Source organism: Diabrotica undecimpunctata, chromosome 1, assembly GCF_040954645.1.
Source record: "Diabrotica undecimpunctata isolate CICGRU chromosome 1, icDiaUnde3, whole genome shotgun sequence".
Taxonomy (NCBI): Eukaryota; Metazoa; Arthropoda; class Insecta; order Coleoptera; family Chrysomelidae; genus Diabrotica; species Diabrotica undecimpunctata.
Window position 1 is genome coordinate 34,754,147 of NC_092803.1, and position 15,690 is coordinate 34,769,836.

Sequence of the window (15,690 nt, forward strand, 5' to 3'; positions counted from 1 at the left end):
TGTGTGGGGGTAAAGTTAAAAGTATAATTCCGTTAGACTTACAAAATTCCAATGAAGCAATTGTAATGTGCGACTCATGGTTATCCAAAATTAGTAGTATGGGAGATTCTGAAGATGATTTTGTAAAATGATGGAGATGTCTCAATATGTCGATGAAGACTTCTCCGTTGACCCAACCTGTTTTTACTGCTGCTCCTGCAGATCCAGGAGGTGCTCCCTTCAACATTCTGTCCTTAAAATGAACTCTGGGAAATACAAGGAAGGGCGGTACAGAATTACCTATTGCATTAATAAAACAGCATACCGTCACCAATACCCCTCTTTCACCTGAAGTTACTTGTCCAATTTGTTTTAAGCCTTTCGGACCTACTACATTTGGAGGATTGTGAACAGTGGTAAGTGCTGTCTCATCCAAATTGTAGATATTTTCTGGACTTGGACCATTGCGAAATTTTTTAAAAGCACTTACCAAATTGTCAAAAAATTCGTTAATATTTGTTTTGTTGAAACTGGTTGCACGACTCAGACTAGTCGCCTCAGGTTTTCTTATGGATAGCTGGGAGTATCGTTTCATATAACCGTACAACCAGTCTACTCCAGCCTGTTTATTTTCGTTCCATAAATTTGAAAACTTAAGATTATTTTTCACAGCCAATTCATATGCAAACTGCATTACATTCTTTCTGGTTAAGCCATGGTGCATTTTACAAGCTATAATCAAATAATCTCTTAGTTGATCTTCTAGCTCTTTCGAGAAAACTTGATTTATTTCATAGTTTGGCGTAAATCTGAAATTTACTCGCTCTTCTTCAGACAAAGCTTTGTATTTATCAACATATCTTTTTAGAGTCATATGAATTATATTAGCTTGAATGGCTGCTGCCCTTACTGACCATCCGTTATTAACTACATTATGAACGGCCGTTTTCATTGTATCATGGGTAAATGAGGCTATTTTTCTGATGGATTATCTGTTACGAACCATTTTGATTCTGAAATAAAAATACAAAAGTAAATAAAACATCTTACTACTACCATATGCAATTTAGTACAAAATTAGTATTGTACATCATGCATATTTTCATTGTTTTTCTAGCAAAAAATGAAATATCACACTGTTCCCCACGCCTAAGTAGTGTAACACTGTACCCCTTCATAAGTTGTAACTCTGTGCCCCGAACGACGTTTTTACATTCAAATAATATTTTTGCCGAGTCACGAATTTTTGGGGTTATGTTAGTCCTACGAGTGTGTAGCTACAAGACGCATTTATAGTAATATATATCAATACAATGTGTAATATTTATTTACTAAGAGTTAAAACAGTTTTTAATACGTATCATTTACTTACTTTGGTGGTACAAAAACAGAAAAACACTTATATTTTCACTCAAATGTACAGTGACGGTCTACAAACACACCTACTGTTAACAAATAACGGAAAGTAACTACGACGACGACGGTACGGTTTTAAGTTCAACTTTAAGAAGATGGCGGAGAATTTAACATTGTACCCCGTGTAACACTGTGCCCCCTCTTCCCCTACTGAGTGAAGTATTAGTTGCATTTTCAAATCATGTATAACTTGCCAAATTATCCTATTTCAAGCAATTTTACAAAAAGCGATTTTTAATTATTAACTTCATGAAAACTATGAATGGGTGCTTTAATGTCGTTACCCAAAAACTCATTAATTTAGCTTTTAGGTATAGAAAATAGCAAGGGGAGACTTAAGACGAGCACTTTATTTTTAATGTTAAAATGGCGCATTTGTATGATAGATCGGGCAATGACTGTTGATATATTTGCCAAAGTTTATATCGATGTTGAAGCTTTGTAAAGTAAATACAAAATAAAAACCATTCACAGCCACTATTAATGACCAAAATAACTCATTCGAACTATATGAATATCAGTGGATTTTATTTTGGACTTACTATAAATTTTTATGAGGTGCTGCCATCTATTTGTGCTCTACTTTCATTCTTTAACACTTTCTTTTATTAAGATATCTTGCTTTTGTCGAAAATAGCTAATAAGTAGAATAGTCTGACTATAATAATGAAATAAATTACATAATTCGAAGTTTTTTGTATCTCACTTGCTATCATTTCGGCCTGCAGCTCTCTTGATCGATTGGTGGAAATAAGCGATGGAATTTAAGAGATATAAATGATTATTATCTGTCGAATTATTTAAGAATAACTAAATATAAAAGATAACTTTTAGTAATATCAACATAGTATATATTTTTTAAACAATTGATAGATAATAACTTTTATTGGATCTGTTTTGTATTTGCCTATAAACTAAAGTCTTTATATAAAAATAATTAAAATGAACCTTTTAGAACGGTTTTGTAAAATTCCTAATATATTGTTTACAACTGTAAATATTTACACTTTATTCCTAGTCTATAATCATATTTATATTTATTTTAATTGTATTACAGCTTTTGTTCAAAAAAGTGATATAACATAATTTAGGGGTACTTAAAACAATATTTATTTAAATAATATATCACAGGGGATGATGTTTAGTGAGTTATTATAAACATTTTTTATAGAATCCTGTAGAAGTATGGCTGCTTCAAGTTCAATAAATTATCATTGACTGTAAGTCATAACAAAATAGTCGATCTCGAGCTAAAGATGCTACTTGCAATAGCAACGTTAACTGCAAAATACAAGGAATTATAAAAATTATTAGTTTCCCCAAAGCGAATAACAGATGAAATATTTTTATAAAGACTATAACAAATAATATAATAACCTTTACTTCTTAAAGCACATATACTCCAAGTTCTTTCTAAAAAAATATCCATTCACAATATCACGATTCAAAACTGAATTATGTAGGACTACCGTCTAATTTTTAGCTGTAGCTATACTTTTTTACTACATCTATCAAGGTGAACTCAGTTCTGAAACAGAAATTCTAGATTATTTGTTTAAAAGTGCTCAACATTTACTTCCTATCGGGTAGTCTTACATAATTTATTTTTTATCTTCATTGATTTTTCTGAAACGTAACACCGAATTCGTCTCCTTTCATTTCACTCTCTCTGATTTAACTCTTAATTCATACATCTACATAAACTACTATCGTTCAAAATTTTTTGCTCCACTGCTATAGTCTTTCTAATTATTTTCAATAGTTTCGCATAACTTTTATACCTTATAATATATATATATATATATATATATATATATATATATATATATATATATATATTAAAAGTTTCTCTATAAATATGGGAAATGGTATATCATAAAGGGGACCAGAAGTGTGAAAAATGTAGTGATTATCTCATATTTGTGAAAACTATAACTATGGGTGCTGAAACCTGATGGGGAAAGGATAAATAACAGAATCTTATAAATTAGAATTTAATAACTGGACGAGTCGTAGAGTATCTAAAGAAAAATAGTTAATGCATCGAATGGCATGTATTATGGTTGTCGTTGAGATCAAAAACATTGGCAAAAGGCAAGCCATTATCTATTAATAAATTATTTGCATGTGATCTGTTTGTGCCCCCTTATGCTTTCAGATAGATTCTAATAAATTCATAGAAACTGACTAAAAATCATCCTTTTTATTAATTGTAGCAATATTTTATTACTATATTTGCAAGGCACTTGAACCAAAAATGTATTGATAAGTTTGTTTTATATTTAGTCGTCAAACGCTAGCGTGGGCAATTTAAAATGTCGTTAGTTTTAACATTTGTTGGCCTTTTTGGCAATAACCACAACGTTTGGCTGTTGTTATACGTCTCATGAATGATGACGTCACGTTTTGTGGCAATCTTGATTCTAAACCTATCATATCTAAATATATGTTATTTCTACAGGATCTAACCCGATGCTAACGGATTTTTGTATAAGTTTATTTACTCTTTTTGTGAATATATCTGGGATATTATATGGACAATAAACATCTTTTTTCTCTGTAATATACCTACTTGTTTGGAACGGTATATAAAAAATCTCATCTTGTTTTATATTGTTATAGGGAGTAATAGCAATCCTGATAAGTTTAAAATGAACTACTGTAGAAATAGCCTATGTTTGTGTTTACTTAAAATAATGATAGGGGGCGTATTCTTAAAAATAACTATTTCTCTTTCATTCTAGTTCTTTTCCTAAAAGTTAATTGATATTATGAAGTTTGAAATGGTGTATGAATAATTTTAATCGACATATAAATATAAATGTCCAATATTTATTTATTATTTTAAACCATGACATTATTTGTATGTTTGTAGATCTCGGAATGTGTTTAGATATATTTTGGTGTTTTCATGTATCATTGTTTACAAATATGTTATTAAAAGTTCAAGAACTACTTTTTGAGTATTATTTTTTGACATACTTCTCAACGTATTGTTAAATCAATGAAATAACATTGGAAAATGGTGAACATAAGCGAAGATAAAAATATTAATATAAAACAGTGAAAACTAGTCTTGAAATTTATTGAACAATCATTTGGCGAAATAGGAGGAAACAGGAATCTTGGAATCTCTCTTCATAAAATTTTGTTACCTTTACTAAACATATACATATGTATTACTAGTATCTTCTTTACGTATATGCTAGAGGAGGAAATATTTAGAACGGTTAAAAAGGCAACGGTGGGCACAGACCATTGAAGATGACATATGAAGAAATAGACAAGACAAGAAACGTAAAAGATAACATTGTAAAATGACTAAATTGTTCGGGAAACCATCTAGCAAACCACAGGCTACAAACTTCATAAGGAATTGCAACAAAACACATACCGCAGATTAAGAAACAAAACTCCAACAAACGTAAACAGAGAAGCACAACAAACTACAAATCCAAGGTTCACTTACGCACAAGCCACATCTAAGCAAACACATGCTGCTAATAATATAAATCAGCCAAATCAATCGGTCAGTACCCAGCACTCTGATCTCGCCGAGTTCAAAGTAATGATGAGAGATCTTATTTGGACAATGATAAACCTGATCACACTTGTAGCTAAAATATCGAAATGACGACAGCTGTTGAAGATAGTAGAATGGAATGTAGTAAAAATTAATTAAAAATACCAAAATATAATATCTATCACACTAACTACCCAGATAATACAGCCCACGGGGAACAGCAATAATTATAATATGAAATTCTATAAAACATGAACTGAAAGGTTATAAGAAGAAACATATACAAGCCACATCATTAGCACTGGAAAGTAATATAGGCAGGCACACTGATAATTTCCGCAGTGTATTGTCCACCTAAATTTAACAATAAAAAAATGAATATAAAAGCTATATCCAAACGTTTGGAAATAAATTCATAAGTGGCGAACACTTTAACGCCAAGAATGCACTATGGGGATCCCGGTTGACAAACACAAAAAGCAGAAAACTGATGCTCACTATCACTGACAATAGCCTTAACTCGATAGCAAAAGGCGAACCTACATAATGGCCTTCAAATCCTCAAAAACTTCCAGATTCCATTGACATCTTTAATCACCAAGGGTATTAATACTAAACAACTAAAAATAGAATCCAACTTTGATCTTCCATCCGATCATTCTCCTATTCTGTTAACCTACTTTGCTGAGGTAGTACAAAAACCAAAAGATCCGCATCTATGCAACAAAAATAAAAATTGGGTTGCTTTTAGAGAAAAACTAGACGAAAAAATCGAACTAAATGTTTCTCTCAAATCACAATATGATAGAAATGCACTAGAAAACATTATATTCAAAATCCAAACTGCTGCTTGGTATCCAATTCCATATATGAATAACAATACATATAAAGATGAAAACCCAATTGCAGTTAGAGAAAAAATCGCAGAAAAAAGGAGACAAAAATGACAGAATTGCAGAACTACATCAAATAAAAGAAACTATAATAAAGCCACATCAGAACTAAAAAACTTTTACAAAAACCAAACTATAAAAACATACTTGGAAAATCTACAGAAGCAACAGATTATTTTTTATGTTGTGAAACATGAAAAATCAAGCAACATCCGCAACAAATACCACCGATAAGAAACAACTCTGGATTCCAGGTTAGAAATAATCGGGAGAAGGCAAAGGCATTTGCGGAATATTAAAAAAAATGTATATCCAGGATCCTCCTTTATGATTAACACATTCAGAGATGATAGTGAGTCGTTTTCTTTTCCCATTGTGAATTGTATTAATTCTTCTTTACAGCTGATGTTCATCAAACTTTATTCAGCGGTTCTGGTCTATAAGGCCAATTAAATGATGAGCACAAAATCGAAGTTAGGGTCCCAAGAGTAAATTAAAGCTATAAAAGAAGATGAGCCCATAATAACCTTACCAGCAAACAAGGATAACACAACTGTAATCATGAAAAAATTTAATACCGGGAGAAAATCCAAAATGGGAATTTGATATCAATTCGAGGGTACATCAACCTCAGAATTGCATTTAAAATATGGTCATTTGCCTACAAGATCAAGATCAAGTAAGTCAACTTTCAAATTGGTAGGCACAAAGCACCAATTGATGAACATTTACAATATAAACATAATAATTTATTATTTATAATTTTGTTTAAACAATTTCCCGATTTCACTGGATCCGGAAAGCTACGAAATTAATTCGTCCGAATTCGATAGAAAAATGCAAACACGTGGCTCGAAGAGGAGCCACTGTGCCTGTACCGTTCGCACGTTTTCGTCCGATGCCAGCCTCTTGGGATCTAATTGCCAAATAGTGCGAAACTTGAATCACGCGAGATTAACACAATGGACTGTGAACGGTTAATTTCTGTGGGATCAACGTGAATCGAAGTACTACATGCAAAATGTACAAAAACAGTTATGGAAGGTTTCTACTGATATGAAATTTCCAGGTAGATGAATATTCGAGTTTATTTCCTATCATTTATTACAATTTATCGACAAAACGTCATTGCATATTATTATGTAGGTATGATTACATCATGTATAATTTAATTATTATTGTTAGACATCAACCTATTGTTTGAGTTTGAGAGGTTATAATTTTGACCGCCCATTTCTAATGTGCACTGTTGTTTGCAAAATAAGTTTTAAAAGTGTCTCTTACTTCACACGCTCTCAAAGTGCGTCTATTGTGACCTACAGAATCTGTTGTTCCTATTACTTCCCGAAACATTATCACTTACTTGGGACTGAAATGGTGCAAGCCCTTCCCTATCAATAATTATATTATGTAACAAGCAAATACATCTGTTCGCTCTGTAGTTACCTCTATTGCCTTAAGTAGTAGGCGCCATTTATTGCTCATGATACCAAATGCACATTCCACAGTTTGCCTCGCAAGAGACAAACGTTTGTTGAAAGTGTGTTCTTCTGGCCCAGCAGTTCTTTGAGGATACATATGAAATGGTTTAAGTATATAACCTCAGTCACCTATTAACACGTGAGGTGCATGTATGCGCTGTCGGGTAATTGCTTTTTATGGTGCACACTGACGGCACCACGCTAAAGGTGTTTGTTTAAATTGAAAATATCAAGTATCCCACCGTCACTTTGTTTCCCATAGGCTCCAACATCGATGCAAATGAATTCGTAGTTAGGACCAAGTACTCCTTACAGAACTATAGAAAAGAATTGTTTATAATTGGATCGCTTATTGTATAAAGGGTATAAGTCCACAATACTTAGTTTTGAGAAAAACGAAAAAAACTATCTTGTTTAGAAACTTGATGATCTTATTTTGTTCTACTCATGAAATGTAGAAGGAAAATATTAAAGTGACACAACGTGTGATACAGCAAATTTGGCTTTGAAAATTATTAAGGCCAAAAGGACATGTTTAAGGGCTGGGACTTGTTTCCTTTATAAAATCAATGAATAAAAGACGAAATGATGTGCTGCTCTACAGGTAATTATTTATTAATTATTAATTTATTTATAAAAATACGTTTATTTTTACAAACAAGACCTAAAGTACTTAAAAAAACTAAAGACTTTCATAAGATCACCCAGTTTTTTGGCCTTGATTGGCACTTTTCCTTCGTAAGCCTTTTATTTGGACACGAAGTAGCTGCATCATTTTTTTTTTGACAAATTAAATTTGGATGAAACCATGGACGTATAAACACAGATGGACTCAGTTATTTACATAAAATTTTGAAGCCAAAATTATTTGAATAGGTCACATTCTCAGCACCTTCAATTGTTGTCACGTTTTTTTATTAAAATTTCTTATTCGAGTATCGCTGAAAATATTACTCCGTATTTTATACTCTACAGGTGCTATAAAACCAAAATAATAATTTATTAGTTATATTAATATATTTATTCTGTGTTTATACGTCCATGGATGAAACAAATCCATCTATGAACTCTAATGCTGTTATAACTCCGGGGTTCTAACTTGAATAAGTGTATGTTTTGATATGGCAAAATTTTCTTTAATTTTATTTGTACCCATGACGAGTTACTTTGTACTTTTTTTAAATAGGCTAGCCACCACATTTTAAAGTCTACAATTTCATGCGCGTCTACCACTTTAACAGTAAAATGTACTCGGTGATTTTGCGTTTGCTACTATTGTCACGTACTGCATTAGAGTATAAAACCGGTGATGGCGACTGAGAACCCTTTTTATAAGTCCAAAATCTCTACACGGTAGAAATGAATGCCCACGAACCGGGAAATATTGATAAATTATTTTAAATCTTTCATTCATGAGAAGATTTAAGAAAAATCGAACTAGAGTATGATTTCTATTTTGGCCCAAACAAGTATCACTAAACACGTGTAATTCAGTGATAGTTTCTGGGATTTGTTTTATATAATCCTGCAGGAAGCTAGCTACCTCATTCGCTCCGCGTTTGGCAGTGCCTCATGGTACGTATAAAATTTTGCAACATTCGTTTTTATGTCATGTATCCCAAAAACATATTGCCATATTTTTCGTAGATAAAACATACCATTCACTGTCATAAATGGTAATGCCAAACTTTGCATAAAATCAAAAACGATGGCTGGTACATTATCGTTTTATTACACATCTCTTTTGCATATTTAACTTTTTTTGTAAAACTTAGCTTCCCTCCTCTTATGCACAAGTAATTCTGCAGCTGCTACTCGTTGCATTGAAATGTTTCAAGTAGAACTCATATTTAACAAGTTTCGTCAAATCTTTATTTTCAGAGCAAAACATTTCGTACATCTTTTTTACGGTTAAAGAAGGAATCACTACTAATGCACACACGTGTTAGAGCTAACCGAAATAATAAAATAAACGACTCTTTATACCAACTGACAGAAACGATGGTGGTGCCAGAAGAATTATTGTATAAAGGTAACCAGTCCCGGACTAGTTTCCTTTCTACGCTCGACAATAATTTTATCGTGTGATATTTCGCGTATGGTGAGATACAAATTTCCCTTAGAATTATTGATCCGTCGACTTTGGTTTAACAAAATGTATATATCACTTTAAATTCGTACTGATGTGGACTTATTCCCTTTATATAATAAGCAATTCAATTACAAAACATTGTACCAGAATTTGACGGGCCTCTGATACGAATCCATCAATGCATACCACAAAATTTGGAAATTTCCATTTCCTCCAAAATTCTTTTGAGATTTCAACAAATACTTTGTCAGAAGGGAATGCGATATGTACATTGCTTAATGATTCCCATATGACTGCACAAGTTTCGTGAATAATTCTGCCAACTGTGACATTCGGAAAGAATAGCAAAAAGCTTTGAATGACGCTCCAGTTGCTAGGTACCTGTAAAGACAATTCTTCATCAGAATTAGAAAAATCGTTCCGTATAGCCATCATTACATCATAGAGTTCGGACGAATACTGAGGCAATAGACGATCGGCGTTCGCACGATTTCGTTATATTTGTACTGGAGACTCTTGTAGTAATTTATCGGGGTAATATCTTCTAAAAATAAAAATCAAAAGTCCCCACAAAGTTTCAATTTTTTATTAACATTTTTCATCAATAAATATATAAGGTTTGTCTATTTACATCGAACCGGCATATATTTTATTTTACATCAAATCGTCAAAACAGGAACTAATCTATAAAATCACAAATTTCAATGATAGTCTGTACTGCAAAGTGAATCAATGGATTTTCCATAATCAATAGTTCTATTGTATAAACAATACAGCTCTGCTTTATTGTCAATAGTGTTGAAGAAAACAAGACCTTTGACATAGTTATTAAATGTCTATGTCTATCGCAGTTTGTTTACAATTTAGAAAGGATAAATATAGAAAATAAATAAGAAATAATTTTTAATTTACACACATAATTTAACATTATGGGAAAGTCTTGTTATTTTTTGGTGAAATGTGATAACTGAAAGTAATTTTCAAAATTCTACAACGAATGACACTGGACATCAATAAAGAACTTGGAACTGAAATCATCAAATCAGATCTGAAAAAGTAAACTCTGCACAATATATAAATGCCAAGGTCATGAAATTCGTTCATACCGCGTCCGAAAGATAAGTTCAGATGTGTAGAAAGGATGAAAAGTGTGAAAGATTTTTCAAAATCAATATTTTTCAGTGTCACTGAAAAATATTGTTAGGTTATTGTTGCAAGTAACACAGAACACTGCCATTGACATATATCAACCCGCTTTAAAGCGCAGATTAGCTGCAAACTGGCTACCATTAGAATGTATTTCCTGCAAAGAAATAGCGCTCCTAAACAATTACAGGTAAACATACCCTGATTTCGAACTACAAACGCGAACAAACCTACGAGGAGGTACGACCCACCTCCCACTCTCTCTACCACTATTTCACAATCCTTCGAAAAATGAATAGGCCTTCGGAAAGATCAGGCGGTGTTTCAATCACGGAATTGGTTTCACCGTTATAATTTGGTAACAAAATCTAATAGGTTAGTCTGAAGATGTATAATTTAATTTTGGTTAAATAAAACCAACTTTGTATATGGCGCCTTTTAATAAAAGTCTTTCCTAACAATAAAGAAACTTATGTTCTTATATAAAGGTATAAAGACAAAGAAAACAAGAGTGTGATTGAACAAAGTATCAAAACGATATATGCGTTCCACACAATAAATACAATTTCGTGGCATAGATCCAACTGTATCAAACGAGATATTAAAAGACATCCTGGAATATTGCTCAATATTAGTTGTGAATTCTTTGATTTTGGAAAAAAAGGTAATTCAAAAATTAGCAGTAATTTAAAATTTTTATTGTAAACTCTTCTATTTTGGAAAGAAAGGTAATTCAAATATTATAATTCTCGAAAGATAAAACTTTCAACCGATTTTAAATCGGTTTTAAATAGAATCTAAATTGACTAAACTATGCAAATTTAAAATATACATATTTAGACATTTAAATCTTTTGGACTCACTTTGCTTTTAAAAATATAATCTAGTTTTTATTGAATAACAATTCTTCTAATCTTAAAAACAAACATTACTAGCTAATCTACGAAAGATACAGAGGAAAATATAGTTGCCGATGTCGCCAAAAAGTACTTTCCTCGACTGTTAATCTATACATTTTTTAATAATTCAACTAAAGATACGGTCAAAACCATTGAATATACAAATAAAACAATATACTATAAATAACGAACTTTCGTAGACCATCTCTAGTGCGACAATTACCCAATCAGTTAATTACAGTAAAGTCAATCTCATTGTTTTACTCTGATAGACGTATTGAACTCGCCTTCTTCGGTTTGTACTTGATTTTTAATATAGGATGGTTTGCCCTTTCCTTTCACATAGTCTTCTGTGATGTGGACTTCTGAGATGTTAGAACCAGGTATTTCGAACATCGGTTCCAAAAGAAGAGATTCCTAAAAGAAAGAAATTTATATGGGCTTGTTTTATATTATTTTTTGTTTGTTTTGGGATTAGGATTAGTCCATGTAGCCAAAAACCAAGTAAGTATTAAGTCTAGCTTGGTTGTTTTTAATTTTTAGTGTAAGGTTATCTCAGACTGGTCAATTCTGAGTAAGGATATGAGTAAGGTTATCTCAGACCAATTTGTTATGATTAGAACAAACATCTTTTTCAAGGTATTTTTTTTGGAAGATTGATCATAGTATGCATTTTGGAATTAGGACAATGGTCACACTTTTCTCGTGCATGGGTCGTTCTGAACATTAAAAAAATACTGGGTAAACCACCGTAAGGTAGTTATATAAACAAGGGGAAAGACATTTAGGGTTACAAGCCTAATCTAGTTATGTTAACTACATTTTAGACTGAAATATGAAAAATAAAATGAAATCTTAAAACACGGTTATCATTTAGTTTCAAAACTTTAAACTTCCTAGATTTTTCCTAAGGATGACTGACTAATGTGTATACTTCCTACAATTTAAAAATATCATTCTCCCCTACTGTCAGCCACTATGTAGCTTCTTAAATTTAAAAAAAAATTTTTAAACTGTTTGTCCTTTGTCTAGTGTTGTGTAAATGTATTTATTTAACGTTTTTATGGGAGCGAAAGTACTTGGGCAAGTTTTAATAAAAAACTGTGCTCGATATCTGCCTTTTGTTTGCAAATATCACAAAGATTGTTGTCAATTATATTAATTTTGTATAAATGGGCCAGACAGCAAGCATGACCAAACTTCATCCGGGATATAGTTGATATGGAACTTCTTGGATAGTTGTAATTTAAAAACCAGTCGTTTTTTCGAATGCCGCCGGGTTCTAGCAATGTGTATCTTGTGCATTTTCTCAAACAGAAATATTTGTATTGTTTAGTCCATTTTTTATATAAATTATCCTTGGCTATATTCTCCTATTTAATGTTAATAAGGGTGTAACATATTCTTACTACTGTATACTTTGTTTTATATTATTTATAATATGTTTATCATTGTAGGTATAGTTACTCATAGTTAGAGTGCGTTGTAAATTCTAAGAGATGGAAAAACCCAAAATTTTAATCATTAAAAGAACAAACGATTATAAACTTACTTAAGAACATAATACATTAGGTACATCGTAACATAGCATGCATTGAAAAAGCAGTTTATGAGGCATTAGGATAACGACAATAGAATCAAAAAGTGAAAAATGTATTATTTAAAAAGAAACAAGCATATCACAAGTACTTGCAAAACACAAAGAAATATAGAGAAAAGCTCCAAATTAAGCAAAAAGGATTTCAAGGCAAACTCATCAGCAATCATGGGAAAACTTTATTAGTCAAACTAAAAATTATCCACATCTGAAAAATCAATGTTGGTTGAAATCCAAAATACCTGAAACACACGTTGATATTTTTAGATCTTTTGGTTGTTGGATAATCAGAAAATTTAAATGGAAATAGAAATTTAAATAGAAATAGAAAATCGAAGCAGAGTGCAAGATCAGCCTTCATTGGGATGAAAAATTTATTAACAAACACTTCTCACTGTTTTCCTCTTCTCTGTACTTATGATACCGATTTATTAATACTTAGGTATATTCGGTTTGCTAAATGGACAACATTATGGATACTGGGAACACGTGGAATAAATAGATTGGAAGAATAATATGTGGCTTTGTTGAAGCATAAATTAATTTCAATCAGTATACCTTGTCCCAACAAATTTATTAGTGTTTAGGCAGGAGAACCCAGAATTTTCCGCTATGTATGGAATATTCAAACTGGTGTTTACAAAAGAGTCGTGTAAATAACAATTTGTCAAAACATATAGGAATGTCTACACCGACGAGGTAAATTCACATCATCATCATCATCGTCGCCGTTCAATTTCTTCGAATTATGGATTACGATTTCGCGTATTATCCGATGGTTAGATGGATTCGTCCATTATCTCTCTGTTTTTGTTACAATTAAACCTTTAAAAAGTTATAACATTAGGGAATCCCATTTCTTATAATTTGCAATGCAGTCTACGAAAAGATGATAAATCTGAATAATGAAATTATTTTGAAGCAAATAATTTGTTATATGACACAAATATTCCTAAGAAACTGAACAGAAAATTCTTTAAAACAGCCCTAATATCACAGTCGTGTGATACACAACACTAATTTAGAACACCTTGTTCAAGAAACTTACCATTATTGCCCTCAATCCTCTAGCTCCCGTTTTTCTTTCCATTGCCAAATGGGCAATTGCGTTCAAAGCTTCTGGTGTAAATATCAAGTCACAACTGTCCATCGATAGCAATCGTTTGTACTGTAGAAGCAGAGCATTCTTTGGCTCAGTCAATATCCTTACCAACATAGTCTGGTCTAAGGAGTGGAAAGGAACTAAGACGGGAAATCTTCCTACAAATTCCTGAAAGAAATACAATATATGAACTAAAAATATAACTGAGCGATGATCAACGACTTACAGGTATCATTCCAAAATCCATGAGATCTCTTGCTTGTACTTGTCTTAAGGCTACATCTTTTTCGCTATTTTCTTCTGCAGCTGACTGGGAAGACTGATGCATTGTCGCTTCTTGAGCTACAGCTCTCCTACCTTTACTGGAAGAAATTGGTGCTCCAAATCCTAAGTACTAAAAAAGGAGTTATATATGTCAATTGTGTTTTAAAATTCATGTGTGGTTCAAGCATATTGAAACAAATATCGGGTTTTAATAATTTTGTGAAAATTTTGGGGCAAAAAAATTTACTTACATTCTCATTATTTCTCCTTTGGATTACTCTTTCCAAACCGTTGTAGGCACCACTGGCTACAAATAATATATTGGTTGTGTCAACTTGAATAGTTTCTCCTCTTAATTTCCTGGGTGAATTGCGTTCGGGGACATTAACTATGGTACCTTCGAGCATTTTAAGCATACCTTGTTGAACTCCTTCACCTAAAATCAATTTTAGTAACTTAATGAATACAATCCAATCTTATAGAGCTTATGGAATTCAAGACAAGGGGATCAGCGATGGAGAAGATACTTGAATAATCGCTAATTTGTATTTGATAAAGTTTGATAAAGTATTTTAAGACAAGTGAGACAGAGATTCTTTCATCGTTGTTATTAAATGTATACACCAAATTTATTTTTAGTTTATTCATGGAGGACTTAACATATGTATATGTGTAGTTGCAACGGAGTACAATCAGATGATACGTTAAAATCTGGTGTTTAACTGACCGCAGTGTATTGTAGCAACATGATTGCGTAATTAACAGGAACTTATAATTTTGATGAAATTGATATAATGATACAAGAACATACCTAAAATTGGTATGAAGCAATATACAAGTCATTAAAGCATGGGTGCAACTAAATAGTAGGTACTGTATTGAATAAGTAAAACTATAACTGAAGAATACTACTATCAACTTCTAAACTAACTGGGTGCAAGTATTAGAGATAAAAGAGAAAAAAAACTTTTTCCATCACGATCTAAGTATTGATATAACCCAACTAAAAGACGAGAAAGTTAAGGAAACGGTTCAAAGAAAACTGAACGAAAATTTTGTTTGGGAAAATATCGGTGAGAATGTCGATGGGGGCTTAAACATCATAACAGTAAAGGAAATCTTTGAAAAGAATTTAAAAGGCAGCTTAAAACTAAAAAAGAATGACAGAAAGGATGACAGAAAACAGACTGGATTTAATGGAACAATGTCGAACAGCGAAAAAGTTTATAAAAGTATTCAAAAAGAAACTCGACATAAAATACGAGAGGCAAATAATCAACATCTAGCCAAACAGTGTC

The 15,690-nt window shown here is 31.9% G+C and overlaps 1 protein-coding gene across 5 annotated transcripts in view; it reads right to left on the reverse strand.

Moving 5' to 3' along the window:
- Positions 1-9,955: 9,955 nt before the first annotated feature.
- The window catches only part of ClpX (Caseinolytic protease chaperone subunit), a 52,701-nt gene continuing 46,966 nt past the window's right edge, over positions 9,956-15,690 (reverse strand). For all 5 annotated transcript variants that reach the window (XM_072540437.1, XM_072540428.1, XM_072540446.1 and 2 more), the window contains exons 7-10: positions 14,644-14,828; positions 14,355-14,522; positions 14,075-14,296; positions 9,956-11,846 (exon numbers count right to left, since the gene is read on the reverse strand). In XM_072540437.1, coding sequence (XP_072396538.1) covers positions 11,682-11,846; positions 14,075-14,296; positions 14,355-14,522; positions 14,644-14,828 — 740 coding nt within the window. In that variant the 3' untranslated portion in view covers positions 9,956-11,681. The remainder of the gene's footprint in view (positions 11,847-14,074; positions 14,297-14,354; positions 14,523-14,643; positions 14,829-15,690) is intronic.